The 15,347-nt window shown below is 38.2% G+C and overlaps 1 protein-coding gene across 1 annotated transcript in view; it reads left to right on the top strand.

The window, feature by feature from the left end:
• LOC113113511 (X-linked interleukin-1 receptor accessory protein-like 2) overlaps positions 1-15,347 on the top strand; it is a 201,463-nt gene that overhangs the window by 17,229 nt on the left and 168,887 nt on the right. The window contains exon 2 of the mRNA XM_026279735.1: positions 508-606. Within this exon, the coding sequence (XP_026135520.1) occupies positions 525-606 (82 nt within the window). The 5' untranslated portion in view covers positions 508-524. The remainder of the gene's footprint in view (positions 1-507; positions 607-15,347) is intronic.

Raw genomic sequence — 15,347 nt, 5'->3', positions numbered from 1 at the left:
GAAGAGAAACAGGTGAGCAGATGAGTATTGATTCTCTGGGTGACAGACTGAATATTCATACACAGTTTTGCATCATGATTTGAACAGTATGATATTTAACTTAAAATCTGTTGCCGATATCCAGTGAGACTGAGTGTATTTGTTCAAATCAGAAGAGAGGCTATATTAACTGACAGTAACGTTTTAAAATCAGTAGTTTATGATTATAACAAACCTGTTTCCGCATACATTCAGTGCTGTAATATAGTTATTTAATGCAGACTTGATTATTTGGAATATTTAGAAGAGAAACACGTGTCTGCTTTTATTTGTAATTTAAAACACATTGGACTGCCCGATGTCTTCAGTCCAAAGCTTCCTGTTTGTCCCTTCTCTTGTACTGGAGAGGGGTGTTTGTGTTTTTGTTTTACACAATGAAATAACTTTATGCTGCACGTTCAAGTAAAAAAAATTAAGAAAGAAAGAAAGAAACCAGGACTTATTGTTGTGTTTTCTGGTTTCTTGTAGCTGCACACACCTGGAAGATGAAGCTGGCTGGATTCATGCTCCTCCTCATCAATTCAGCGGCCTCCATCAATCTCAAATACATCTCCAAGAGGAACTCAGGTATGACCCTCCTCTCACAGCACTGTTTCAGAGCGGGAGCGTGCGCTGCAGAGCTGGGTGGAAGTATGTTTTGGAGGTCAAGCCTCTCCTGTTGTTGGCGTCAGACTCATGAAGGGACTGTGGAGTAAACAGTGTTTCCATCACTCGTGCTCTGCTTGAACCGTTTACAGAGAAGTAATGGAGTGGCTTTTGATTAAATGTCTCTGTGAACCGTTGTGTTATTTCAGGGAAGAACCCTGGCTCTCCACACCATCACATAACTGTTTTCTCCTGCTGCATTGTGTGTGTGTTTGTGTGGGTGCTGTGTGCGTTCAGCAATTATGTTATCAGCACCAAACGGGCATTTATGTGGGCGGTAAAAACACAGAGGCAATCTCGACTGTCAGTTTCTCACCAGCCACAGATTTCAGAGTTGGGCATGTACGCTTTACTGTGCCACCAAACAAGCAGAAGTGTTTCCTGTGTTTAATATGCATGATTAACATGTGTGTGTGTGTGTGTGTGTGTTTGTGAAGCTGCTTTGTTAAACGTTATGTAGTAGAGTTTTGTTGTGCTAGCATGACACCAGTTTAAAGATGAATTTCTGGATAAACGCCTGTGCTTTGAATCTTTGTGAAACAGCACAGGGATGAGCTCTGATTCTGGTTCTGAGGAATAGTATTATCTACTGTAACCATTGCATTTGCCAAAGGAAGTCTAATGAACGCTTAAAAGAAAATGTAAATCACTTGAGGGATTTAATCATATAACAGCACCTATAACGAAACATTAAAACACATTTGTATACGTTACCACAAGGAATTCTGGAGAAAAGAGCTAATGTTTCTCTGAAGATGTGCGATGGATGTATTTTCTTTGGAGACAGTTTGTATGTCTTGAATTTGCATTTCTCACATCAACTTTACTCATCTTTAATGCTCTGGTTCCTTTCACTTGCATCTGGTGATTGGAGAATTTTATTTTGATCTGTTTTTCTGTCTTTCTAACCACAGATAAGGTTTAATCAAAGCTTCCTTCAGCATTTTTGGCTGAAACAAGTAATAATTTGGTATTGATTTTAGAGAATCTGTCAGATGGATGGGTTCATGTCAGATGTTAATGGTTCTCTATTACACTGACAGCTTTGGTGGAAATCAGCTTCAGTCTCAAAGGGGTTCTTGCTAAATCTCAGAAACTACAGCTTACGATCCATGACACACAAGGGTCAGATTTACTAAACAAAATAACTGCTGTCCTACTGATCAGGAACAAATTAAAGAACACAGATGCAAGTCATTTCCATTAATGTCAATGCTAATCAGGTTGTGATGATCGACTACAAACACAGATGCAGAATGGGCTCAGACATCGTTTTTGGGGTGTAAGATAATGGTGCGAGTAACAGTAAACTGATCACAGCAAATAAATCAGGGATTGATTCAAATCCTCTCCTCCCATTACTGTTGTTCTGTTTTAGTTTTAATCTAATCTTTATGTGAAGCTGTCTTTTTAGTTTTTATTAGTTTTACTCACATTCATACTATTTTTAGTCTAGTCAAGTTTCGGTCAACTATTGTCCATGACTACTTTCGTCTAGTTTTAGTCAATGAGAATTGTATTTTAGTCTCTTTTTAGTAATGCAATTCTATTAAACCCAGTCAATATAGTATAAGTACCTAGCAGAATAGACGAAACCAATATTTTATCTTAAACAAGGTTATCTTGTTATATTATTAGTGTGACCTGATGCAGCCCCTGAAGAGGGACACAGGAAACAGAAATACTGCTAAATAAAAACTAGGGCCGGGACTCGATTCAAATAATTATTCTAATTAATTAGAGGCTTTGTAATTAATTAATCGAAATTAATCGCATATAAATATTTGACCTGAGAACAGTGAGAAGTAATTTTTTTTCACATGGATTTATAGTATACCATTGAATAATGACTGAATACATAAGCTTAAGCAACAAAATATTGTTTATTTTTGTTCAACCAAGTCTAGCAGACCAGTGCAATTTTTGCCATGAAGTGTAGCAATAGCATATTTAGAAACAATTTAGAAATAGTACATTTCAGAAATTCAGGAAGCTTATAGGTGCTGGAACCTTCTGTAAAGAGTTTTTTAAGTAAAACACAATACTGTCAATTACATTCAGAACATTGGAAACACTGATTATTAGAAAACATCTCTCTGTTGCTTCAGAGGCCATAACATACTAAGTCCAACTCTCAATAACCTTGGCCAAAACAATAAAGAGTTCAACATAAACTGTTGCACCAACAAAATAATACATAGTTCAACATAAAGTGTAAAGTCCACGCTAGCTGCTATATGTTTTGCGTTGAGGTGATACTTGGGACTCGGATGTGCTGCGTTGATAAGCGAACGCTAGTTGGTGCTTCAGTATAATCGGTCCGCCGAAACTCATCCAGTGAGAAACGTTCCGCGGTGCAAAAATACGTTATTAAAAATGCGGGATTTTTTTTCCTGTAACTAATTAATCTTAATTAATGTGTTATTTTTTGTGTAACTAATTAATCTCAATTAACGCGTTAAAGTCCCGGCCCTAATAAAAACATGTGTGATCGACTTTATGCAGCGCCGCACAAACCGATCGCAATCTGACTTGAGCCAGCGCCGATGCCACATGACTATCACGTGTGACCAAACACATCAACAGTGTCATGTATATTTCCATACATTGCTATTGTCATGACGGGGAAAACATGAGCCATATATAGCTACTAAACTGGCTAGCTATGCCAGGGTGTGAACAGTAAATCTCCTTTTAATATTTCATAAAGTGCCTTTTATATCAAGGCAAAGTTCAGATTGTCATTTGCATATACTAAACATATACATTATTAAACAAATTATAAATTCAGTGTTAAATCTGTAAAGTCGCCTTGTCTTCTCTCCAGTGATCTCCAGTATATGCCGGCTCATATATCCAGAGGAAAAGCCCTCTATGAAGAACTGGGTGCCATTTCCTGATCGATCTAACTCTGAAGCTTTTTATTTCCTCCCCTAAAATATTCAAGGTAGTTTTCTACAAAATTAAATATTATTTAATTATATTTGGCTTTGCTCCCCTGAGGGATAGTGATGACAGCAGCACAGTACAGGCAAGAACACATCTGGATTTAAGAGAAAGAGCTTTAATAAAAGCAAGTTATGATGGCTATTATTCTTTGTGATTTGGCTTCATTTGATGGGTTGGCCACAGAACAGATTGAGAGATGTGTGAGGTCTGAAAACTGTTCCCAGTCCAGCTCTGATTTTAATGTATGAGACAATCAGCTTTGTAACAAGATGAGCACCGCAACATGGTAATATAATTTACATATATATATATATATATATATATATATATATATTTTTTTTTTATATATATATATATATATATATATATATATACAGTATTGTTCAAAATAATAGCAGTACAATGTGACTTACCAGAATAATCAAGGTTTTTAGTATATTTTTTATTGCTACGTGGCAAACAAGTTACCAGTAGGTTCAGTAGATTCTCAGAAAACAAATGAGACCCAGCATTCATGATATGCACGCTCTTAAGGCTGTGCAATTGGGCAATTAGTTGAATTAGTTGAAAGGGGTGTGTTCAAAAAATAGCAGTGTGGCATTCAATCACTGAGGTCATCAATTTTGTGAAGAAACAGGTGTGAATCAGGTGGCCCCTATTTAAGGATGAAGCCAACACTTGTTGAACATGCATTTGAAAGCTGAGGAAAATGGGTCGTTCAAGACATTGTTCAGAAGAAAAGCATACTTTGATTAAAAAGTTGATTAGAGAGGGGAAAACCTATAAAGAGGTGCAAAAAATGATAGGCTGTTCAGCTAAAATGATCTCCAATGCTTTAAAATGGAGAGCAAAACCAGAGAGACGTGGAAGAAAACGGAAGACAACCATCAAAATGGATAGAAGAATAACCAGAATGGCAAAGGCTCAGCCAATGATCACCTCCAGGATGATCAAAGACAGTCTGGAGTTACCTGTAAGTACTGTGACAGTTAGAAGACGTCTGTGTGAAGCTAATCTATTTTCAAGAATCCCCCGCAAAGTCCCTCTGTTAAAAAAAAGGCATGTGCAGAAGAGGTTACAATTTGCCAAAGAACACATCAACTGGCCTAAAGAGAAATGGAGGAACATTTTGTGGACTGATGAGAGTAAAATTGTTCTTTTTGGGTCCAAGGGCCACAGGCAGTTTGTGAGACGACCCCCAAACTCTGAATTCAAGCCACAGTACACAGTGAAGACAGTGAAGCATGGAGGTGCAAGCATCATGATATGGGCATGTTTCTCCTACTATGGTGTTGGGCCTATTTATCGCATACCAGGGATCATGGATCAGTTTGCATATGTTAAAATACTTGAAGAGGTCATGTTGCCCTATGCTGAAGAGGACATGCCCTTGAAATGGTTGTTTCAACAAGACAATGACCCAAAACACACTAGTAAACGGGCAAAGTCTTGGTTCCAAACCAACAAAATTAATGTTATGGAGTGGCCAGCCCAATCTCCAGACCTTAATCCAATTGAGAACTTGTGGGGTGATATCAAAAATGCTGTTTCTGAAGCAAAACCAAGAAATGGGAATGAATTGTGGAATGTTGTTAAAGAATCATGGAGTGGAATAACAGCTGAGAGGTGCCACAAGTTGGTTGACTCCATGCCACACAGATGTCAAGCAGTTTTAAAAAAACTGTGGTCATACAACTAAATATTAGTTTAGTGATTCACAGGATTGCTAAATCCCAGAAAAAAAAAAATGTTTGTCCAAAATAGTTTTGAGTTTGTACAGTCAAAGGTAGACACTGCTATTTTTTTGAACACACCCCTTTCAACTAATTGCCCAATTGCACAGCCTTAAGAGCGTGCATATCATGAATGCTGGGTCTTGTTTGTTTTCTGAGAATCTACTGAACCTACTGGTAACTTGTTTGCCACGTAGCAATAAAAAATATACTAAAAACCTTGATTATTCTGGTTAGTCACATTGTACTGCTATTATTTTGAACAATACTGTATATATATATATATATATATTATTAATCTCCAGCTGTAATAACTGTGTGGACTAGTTACATAATGTATTTAGTTACACCATATAACATCTTCCTCTGTTTTAAGTTCTTTCTCATCTAGTACTTTGTGTTTCTTAACATTTTTTACTCCAACTGGGAACGTCTGATCCATTAAATTAATTCTGAAGGTCATTTCCACAATTGTGAATTGTGAGCTGATCTAATTTGAGACCTATGACATGCATGTGGCTATGGTCAGTAGTGAATATCATACACACAGGGACAACTGACCAATCATAAACAAGTATTGAATACAGAGTGTAAAGAGGCCCATCATGCATCTACTGTTCAAGTTTTCCTGTAGCTCAACTGGTAGAGCATTGCGTTAGGAAGCAGGGAAGCGCAAGGTTAAATGGTTAAACTTAAATGTAACCTTTAAAATAACTTTCATCAGCCACACTGCCCATGACAGTGAATAAAAACACAATTTCCCTTGGAGAAATCTCTGAAAAGCTGGAAAATAAGCTTCTATTAATGTTTTGCCTAAAGTCACCCACCAGAAAACTAATTTTCTTCTATCTACACCTTATGAGGGTCTTGGGAGTGTAATATATGTATTGTAATTTAATTATTAAAGTGTCCCTAAAGTGTCCTAAGACTGAAGAAATGCTGCTTTGTGCTTCCAGAGAGTAATTTGACAAGAAAAAAAAAACAGCTGAAAAAGGGATAAGCAGATCATGTATCTGTGTGTGTGTTCACTGCTGTGTGTGTGTGCACTTCGGATGGGTTAAATGAAGAGCACAAATTCTGAGTATGGGTCACCATACTTGGCTGAATGTCACTTCACTTTCAGTTATATGACGTGTAGGTCACATGACTTCTTTCAGTGTTTCCGGTGCATAAGTAGGCTACGTTTCAATGCAAAGCGTCACGGTATATCATCATCGGTCAAAACTGAACCTGTTTTACTTAGACCCATATAAGAGAGACACATGGTAGCTACACATATATCTGTATTATTCCTAGAGGTGTTCAAACTATTTCTGGATTCTTCTGAGCACATACACATGCATTGTGCACTTATGTTGGCACTGTGTGTGATTATTCAACCGTCATTTTACTGAACCAGATCCCAGTGTTGGGCTGAGCTCTATCCAGCTTCTCTCACTGAGAGACCGTGATCTATTACACCATCAGTTCTCATCTGTACCCTCTAGCACCTCGGTCTCTGAACGAGGTTTGGTGAAGCGACACTGGCAGCGACACCTTCCCTTAAACATCAAGCGCTGAGGGATGCTGATCTCCTACAAATCTGGAATTCACAAAAGACACCCTGAAGAAGTTTCTGATCTCTATGAGAAAGAGACTCAGGATGTGCTTTTTGGTCTCGCTGGGCGAAGACTGGACGTAGTCTGAAAAGAAACCAGCTTGACCCAAGCTCTTGTGAGAAGAATCAATAACTGCAGTGTAGCACAGTTCTTCAGCACCAATGCTAGCATGTCAATGTGAAGAATCCCAACCCAGAGTTCTTTAACCTTAAGACAAATGGGCTAGTAGCTATAGATACAGTACTGTTATGAGCTGCACTGGATACTGTGTGAATAATCCTGCAGAAATCGAACCGTACAGGTCATTAGGTGCACGCTTTTACGGACAGAGATAGAGCTGATAGTGTCTGAGGCACAGTCACAATGTGTTATACTGACGATTCCACATGACATAATGACAGCATTACACCAAAGTTTTCACTACTATTAATGTAAAATAATAATAATAATAATAATAACTTTTTAGACTAAAAATATTAATCTTATGAATTTTCTTGAAGATATTGTTGATCTTCAGCTCATCTATATTAGAGGTTATTGGATGTTGACTTTCTACAGTACTGTGAGGAAGACTGTGTTTTATTTTTATTAAAATAATAGCAATAATAAAGGAAAGGGTTTGTGTGTGTGTGTGTGTGTGTGAAGGCAGTGGCCATGGCAACAGCATCTCAAATCAATCATAACTCGGTCTCTGGCACATCAAAGCCATCTATTATCTCACTCCGTCTCTCTCTTGCTGGCATCTTCAGCCCAGTGTCTGGGAAATGGAGCACAATGTGATAGGATTGATTTTATTATCTTGTGAATTGTTTTTCTAATTGTTATTAATTATGAAGAGCAGTCGATGTGTGTGGTCTGAATGTGAACCTATAGCTGAACTCAAATCTGTGATAATCTACATAATCCCTTTAACATTTGCAACATGTTTTACCAGTGCTGTTTCTAGGGATAGGCAGCTCGGCAGTCGTCTAGGGCGCTAACAGCTGAAGGGGCGCCAATGAGCGCTCATACTAGCACAACATTAGCAGCACGGTCACCCTGAGATCTGACTGCCGCCCCACTGGATCCCCCAGCATCACTGAGCTAGAGTACTGTCAATCTGAAGATGCCTGTGTGCCACTGGATCCGAGTGCTGGCAACTGTTGCCTGATTGTTGCATGCGAATATGCATTTGGAGCGCTCACCAACACCATTAGATCATTGGGCTCTGTCAGTGCTTTGGCAAGGTAGCGTGCAATAAAGCTAAGTTCAAAGATCAATTTCAGTCTGTATTTTGTTTAGGCAGTGTTTGTGGCAGTTGATAAATCATGTTGCGAGATTTGTCCAAAAGGTTTGTCTTTTTTTTTGCGTTTTTTCCCCAGTGAATTGTTAAAGGATCAGTGTGTCATGCAATATTCAATATTTAAATCATCCTTTATTTTAAACCACTTTGTCGAGTTTAATGCATCCTTACAAAGGTGTCGAAGTGTTGAATCAACTCATTCACTTCTAACACTTAAAGGGAGCAGTGCGTCACATTATTTAAAGGGGAAGTCCACGCGTTAATGAGTAGCAAAGGATTAGGTAGCTGCATTAATTACTTTTATAACACTGATCAGGCTTTTATATGTAGCTTGGGGTAACAAAGGTGGTTTGACTTTGCAATAACTGACACTTTAAATCAATGTTTCAAGAAACAACAACAAAACAATAGAACAAAAAACAGATAAAGACAAAAAAGTAGCCATTGATTATATCTAAACACGTATCCAAATCCAAATGTATCGGGCAGAACGTATCCTGAAAACGTATCCAAAAACTTGTCCTGAACTTATCCTGAATCTCCACAAATTAGTGTCAGTGTCATTACTATGACAACCAGTTTGAATGTGATTTGTAACTGTAACTAATTAAAGTAAGTTGACCAACACTGCTGGTCACAGTACTGAACACATGTATTACACTGCTCATATTTTGCACAGACTACACATTGTTCAAGCCATTACACTGTAAACTGTTTAAAGTTATTATGGTACAAAGCACAGTAAACTATTTCTATAAAAATTGCACTACTATGTTTTTGCATTGAATACATTGTTTAACAATACTATTGCATACTCATCCAACTGTATTCACTGCTGCTGTTCATAATGTATATATATATATAATTCTTACATTGCACTCCTATTTATATTCTGTATACTCTGCTCAATACTGTATATAGCAACTCCACTGTACATTCTGTATATCATAGCTTTACTTACTCTGCACTTTTATGTATATAAAACACTATATTCTTGCACTTCTGGTTAGATGCTAACTGCATTTCATTAGCTCTGTACTTATACTCTGCATAATGACAATAAAGTTGAATCTAATCTAATTGCATTCTTGAAAACAATATTTTATTGTATTATTGAATACAATATTAGTTAATTATCAAAGAAAGAATAAATCAAATAATAGCCATAATATGAACCAGCGTTGGTACTCATTCCCCAAAGCGTTGTTCGACACAGCTTGAGTTCCTGAAGAGGAACGTCTCTAGGTCACGTATGTAACCCTAGTTCCCCTGCTGGCGCTTGCTGGTACTTGAAGCTGAAGCCAGCTGCGCGGCTCGTGCCGTTATAGCTTCCTGGTCGCTTACGTCACCCGCCCGTGACGTCACGCTCTTCTATAAGACAGATTAGATATGATATTCAGAGTCGCTCACGCTAAACGCGTTTCCCCAAAGCGTTGTTTGACGCAGCGTCTCATTCCCTCGAGGAACAAGAGTTACATACGTGACCTAGAGACGTTTTTGCTATGACTCCATTTCTGAAGGTTTTCAGAGCCTCAACCTGTACCGAATTTCAAGCTTTTATGAAAAAGTGGAGATTTCACTTCAAATCACCTAGACACTATATTGTGAGTATATATATATATATAGGAATTTTATTAATGATTCATGAATGAATATTTTATTTTGTCTATTTAAATGTAATGTTTGTTTGTTTATTTGTTTATTTATTTATTTGCACAAACAGAATTGCACAAATCAGGATTTTGAACTACGCTTAGACATTTTAGGAGCAGCACTGAAAAAAGTGCACACTTCATCTAAAATGAATAAACTCATAAAATATTCATTGAAACTACTGAGGTTGAGCATCAACATTTTCGGAAGGTTGAGAACCTCCTTTCTGTGTCTATTTGCTGAAAATAAAGATTTGTGATTGTGTGTTTGGTGTGTGTTTGTGTCTCATCAGGATGCTGGACACTCTTTAGGGCACAGTGCTTCACTGGCTCAGGTCGGCGAGCGTCAGATCAGATCCCTCAGGCTCTCACTTACTCACACCCAAAATCTGCATGCTTTTTATATTCAGCAACATCTTGTGCATTTTGTCAGCATTGAGCTGGTGGGAAACGATTAGATGGTTTCATGCTTGAGTCGTCTTTCAGCACGGTCCGCTGCACTGTGAACATCTGCACCATCCTCCTCGCACCAGTGAGAGCTAATATCCTGCTGATGGACCTCTGCTCTTCCTCTGCACTCCAGCACTTCAGGCGTTCTCCATGCGCTCCTCTCCACGTTTGGAGACGCTGAGGTCTCTTATAGTTCCCATAGAAACACTGTGTGAAGGCAGTGTTTACAGTGAATCATCTGCTGGAAGTAACAAGCAGAAAGGAATGCGTGTCAGTTGAGAGTATCTGAAAGGTTTCGTGAGTTAATATTCATCTGCTCTTAGATAGCGTACCGTATTTAGCCCAGCATTACTGTGCTGCTGTCTTCTTCCTTAGAAAGTGTTTAACCAAGAGGAAATAATTTGTCTTCCAGCTGAACAAGCTGCAGGATAATTCAGGTTTTGTTTTCTTCCCTCTCCTGTTTTGTAGTGCTGTTTTAAGCTTGCGGGAGGAGGCGAGAGAAATGATAGGCCAGACAAAGAGCTCCTTCTCTGGCACTGAACAGAACATGCCAGAAGATGCTCTCTTCACTCGCTTCTTTCCCTTTTCTCCTCCTCCTGACTCCTGAATCCCCACAGCAATTTTCTGGCTGCCTTAATAAATAGCAGTAATATGATTTTAGTGAAAGCAGCAGCCTGGCTCATGGCGGGTGGGAATGGAGCGAGCATTTCTGAACAAAAAGAGCTGGGAAACTAGGACAGAACTGAAGAATTGGCTATTATTTGGAGAGCGTGGTGTGCATCTCGCCTCCAGACATGCTCAGTAGCACAGGCGTAATTGCTAATGAATCCTTCAGGTAGCGTGGACGGCTTCTGCCAGGCTGTTAATGGAGCGGGCGCTCGTCCTGAACCCTGCTCGACTGAGACTGAGAGAGCAGGTCAGATCTGCCCAGGGTTCACCGAGCTGAGACATGCGTACAGTTCCTTCTGCTAAATATAGCCCTGCTTCTTAAACCTGCTAACAGCACGGCACGAGGCGTTCACACACTGTGCTTTAAAAATATGAGACACGGTCAGTAACACAAAAGAGCTCACTGCAAAAGATGCTGGACGTCAAATGTGTTTGCTTAGAGAAACCATAGGAAGAAGTACAGAGGAATGGAAAATGTGTTCAATCAAGAAATATGGGAAATGTGCAGTATTAATAGACAATAGTGACAGCATGTGTTAACTAGAGACAGTAATTTGGGCTTACATACTGTGAAACATGTATTTGAGTGAGTGTAACATCAGCTCTTGTGCTCTTTATAGTAGCAGGGATATGATTCTCTGCTTCTGTTCTTATGCTGTGTGATCTGTTAGACCAGTCTCATGTTAAACTTTATATCTTTTAATGATTATTGCCTTGTCTCACAGACTTCTTTTATACAGTAAGTGCATTACTGTAGACAAGATTTCAGACATGAAAAAAAATATATATATACGTTTTTATATATTTTATTTTATTTCAGTGAACATTTATTTATTTCATTTAGTTTAACTTGACTAAAATAACTAAAACTTAAATAATAATAAAAAAAAATTATTAACATTTAAAAAAAAAAGTGTAATAAAAATGACAAAAAACAAATTGACTAAAACCTTCTAATCAACTCTAAAGCAACAAATAAAAGAGCTCAATATTCTGAGTGTGTCTGTGTTGCATGCATTAAGAGCAGAACATGGGTGCCGTGGCTGGCTTCTGGTGTGTGTTTCAGGAGCAGGACTGTGTGTGTGTGTGGACTCCTGCCAAACGCCAGCCACAGCGGACCTCATTAACAGCCAGAGAAGATGAAATGCTCGTTTTGAAATACAGATGTTATGGATAATTACCTTTGGGTGTAATTGGAGCTAATGTGAGAGCAGACACCCGGAGAGCTCCGTTCTGCCTCACATCACATCTCTTATGTGTCTTATTTGTTTGACTGAGCATCACAAGCACAGAATGATTCATTCAACACCGCGCGATGAACCAGATGAAGATGTGAAGAGCAACATAATCAGGGTTGCACAGTAACGTCTGTATTTGTTCAGATCACTTTATTCATTGTTACATTATAACTCTATACGTTTATTTCTATCTCAGAATTGGTATTTGTACTGTAGATTGCACCAGGCCCCAGGTCCGACACTAGAGTGGCCTTGTGGTCCACGATTTCTGCGATATGAATGAAGAATTATGATCGTGGACGATAAAAATGTCTCCACGTTCTGCTTTTTAAGAAATATAATTGAATCGTGCAGCACACATTCTCCCAGCTGCAGTTCTAGCGCTGCTGAATAAATCTAGTCTACTGTCTAACATGACATATATTAACATCAGTCTTACTCTCACAGGACACTGCACTTATTCACAATCACTAATATAAAAAAAAATTGCATCTGCTTTAGTGTGCTGTTCTGTCGAGAACTGAACAGCCCATCAAACAGCTCCTGATTACTGAACTCATTTATGTTTTGTGCTAATACTGTCTAAACACACAAGGTTATGTACAGCCTCAGTTGGTTCTGTCTAAAGTGAAAGTAAACAACTGAAAGAAACAGATGCATGTCTGTATTTTAGATGTGTGGAGGTCTTAAAGGGACAGACTACATGCTGTCGACTGTAATTAAAGCGATAGTTCACCCTCACATTTAATTTCAGTCATTGTTTATTCACTCATATGTTGTCCCAAACCTATATTAACTTCTCTCTTGTGCTTAACACTAAATATGATATTTGAAGAAGCTAGAAAACCAAACAGTTGCTTGTCCACCTTGATTTTAATAGTAGAAAAAAGAAAAGAAAAACACACACACACACACACACACACACTCTGGAAGTCACTGGGAACCAGCAGCTGTTTGGTTTTCCACCTTCTTCAAAATAGAGTTTATGTTTAGCAGAAGTAAGAAATGCATTCAGGTTTAAAACAACTTTTGAGTGAATAAATGAAGGTAGCCTATTTTAATTTGTGGGTGAATTGTTCCTTTAATGTTAATAAAATACCAAACACAAAGAGAAAACGGACTCAATACTCTTGACTGAAACATTAATACAGTTGCTTTAATAGGAATCAATGTGTACATATAGTTGTTTTATTTTAATATCTGTTCATTAGATTGTTTTTTTATTTATTTCTCCTACTAAATACCCCAGATTGTAGCTTATACCTGGACATAGAATGATGTTTATTTTATTGGTATATTTTGTGTATCTGTTATGTGTATCTTTGTTCTCATTTTTTAATAAAAAAAGATAAAATGATGACAAAGATTTGGCCTAAATATCCGCCATACTTTTTAATATTTTCTTACATTGAAAGGCTTTCTTTATAATGGGGAAATTAGTTTGGCTGTAATACTCAAACAGCTTGCAAAATATGAAAAATCATTATATTTAAAGCAAAAATAAATAAATAAATCAAGATATTTTTGCCATATATCGCCCAGCCCTAGCCGAGGGTGAACAAGCACATAAGTCTTAGTCTTATTGGTTGTAATTAAATGAGTTGCAGTATTTTGCATGTGCAGAAGTTTATGATGATGGAAATCAATCTGTTTCTGTGGAAATCTTTCTGCTCACTTGTGGGATCGGTCACGGTGAAACGAAATGGGACAGAAATAGCATGGATTCCTGACAAAAGAGCCGAACACAATTCTCTGCAGAGCTTCTGCAGCGTGTTTCCAGTCGACTGAAATGACAGATGTGCATGCTCTGGTTTCATTTAGCATCTAAAAGGATTACAGCTATCATTTAATTAGAGTTGAATGCTTTCAAAGCCTCTGGTGAAGTGTTGGTTGTGTGGATGTGAGGCCCATGCAGCACATGCTTCTCCGAAGACATGCCCCTAATGAAGCTTCTTTAATTACATTTTAATGTACCTGAGCACGGCAGCTGCGCCTCTCCTCACTCTGTGGTGTTAGTGGGGCTGGGGGATCTCTGAGGGCGTCAGGGTCGCTCTCATCGGCTCCTGAACAACACCAGTCTTCTTACAGTGAAAACATGACATATGCTGCGTTCACACTGGCACAAAAAAAGCGGATTTGTTGCTCACATCTGACACAGATCTGAATATGTTGCACACAAAAACTGAAAGATCTGATTTTATCGCATCTGATCTGAGCCACTTCCAAATGATTTTAAGCGGATACACATTCGATACCTGGACATCCGACCTATGTAACACACATATCCGATTCTCCTCACATCTCCCAGTGCGAGGGGGACAGGTAGCTCATAAAGATTTTTAATGAAGTTTAATGCTGATGTGCTGTATGCGCCCGCATTTTATTGAGATGAAAACTATCATAGGTAAGAAATTACACATTCAGGAGCTGGTTTTCATCCTCTTGAACATTCAACAGCTGAAAGCTACATTATATTTCTCAGCAATGAGGTGATAACTTCGCAGTTTTTGTAATTAAACAGACAAGCTTGTTCACACTGCTTCATAATCACTCGCTCCCTCACACGTGGGTGCGTACATTCATTACGTTCCTTCTCTCTCTCTCTCAATAATTTATTCAAATTCATTTCAATAAATATAATCTTTATATCACTAAAGAATTCTATCTCTTATGAGCAGTAAATCAAATAACAAATTTACCGTTATTTTGCGGTCTTCATTCTTTCAGTCAGATTTTGTGCTGCAACACATTCATGACAGCCGTGGTCCATGCTGGCAAATAATAATGTCCATTCAATGTGAATTATTGAAATAATTTTAATAGCATGGTCATTTAAAACCCGAGGGTCTACTATGTGCATAGTAAAGCGATAACTGCAGACAATCCTTTTGGGCAGGAATGAATGTAAATGCAGATGTCGGATACCAATCGTGCCTAAAGTGAATGTAAACAGATGGGCCAAAAAATCAGATATGGTCAAAAGATTGGATTTGTGCATTAAGACTTGCAGATTAAACACAGCCATAAACATGTGATGGGCATCACTGCACTGGTTTGGTTTTCTGTATTCGGACAGTTGTCATGTGATCACC

This window comes from Carassius auratus, chromosome 14 (assembly GCF_003368295.1).
Source record: "Carassius auratus strain Wakin chromosome 14, ASM336829v1, whole genome shotgun sequence".
NCBI classification, from domain to species: Eukaryota; Metazoa; Chordata; class Actinopteri; order Cypriniformes; family Cyprinidae; genus Carassius; species Carassius auratus.
This window is presented reverse-complemented; position numbering and strand designations above follow the sequence as displayed.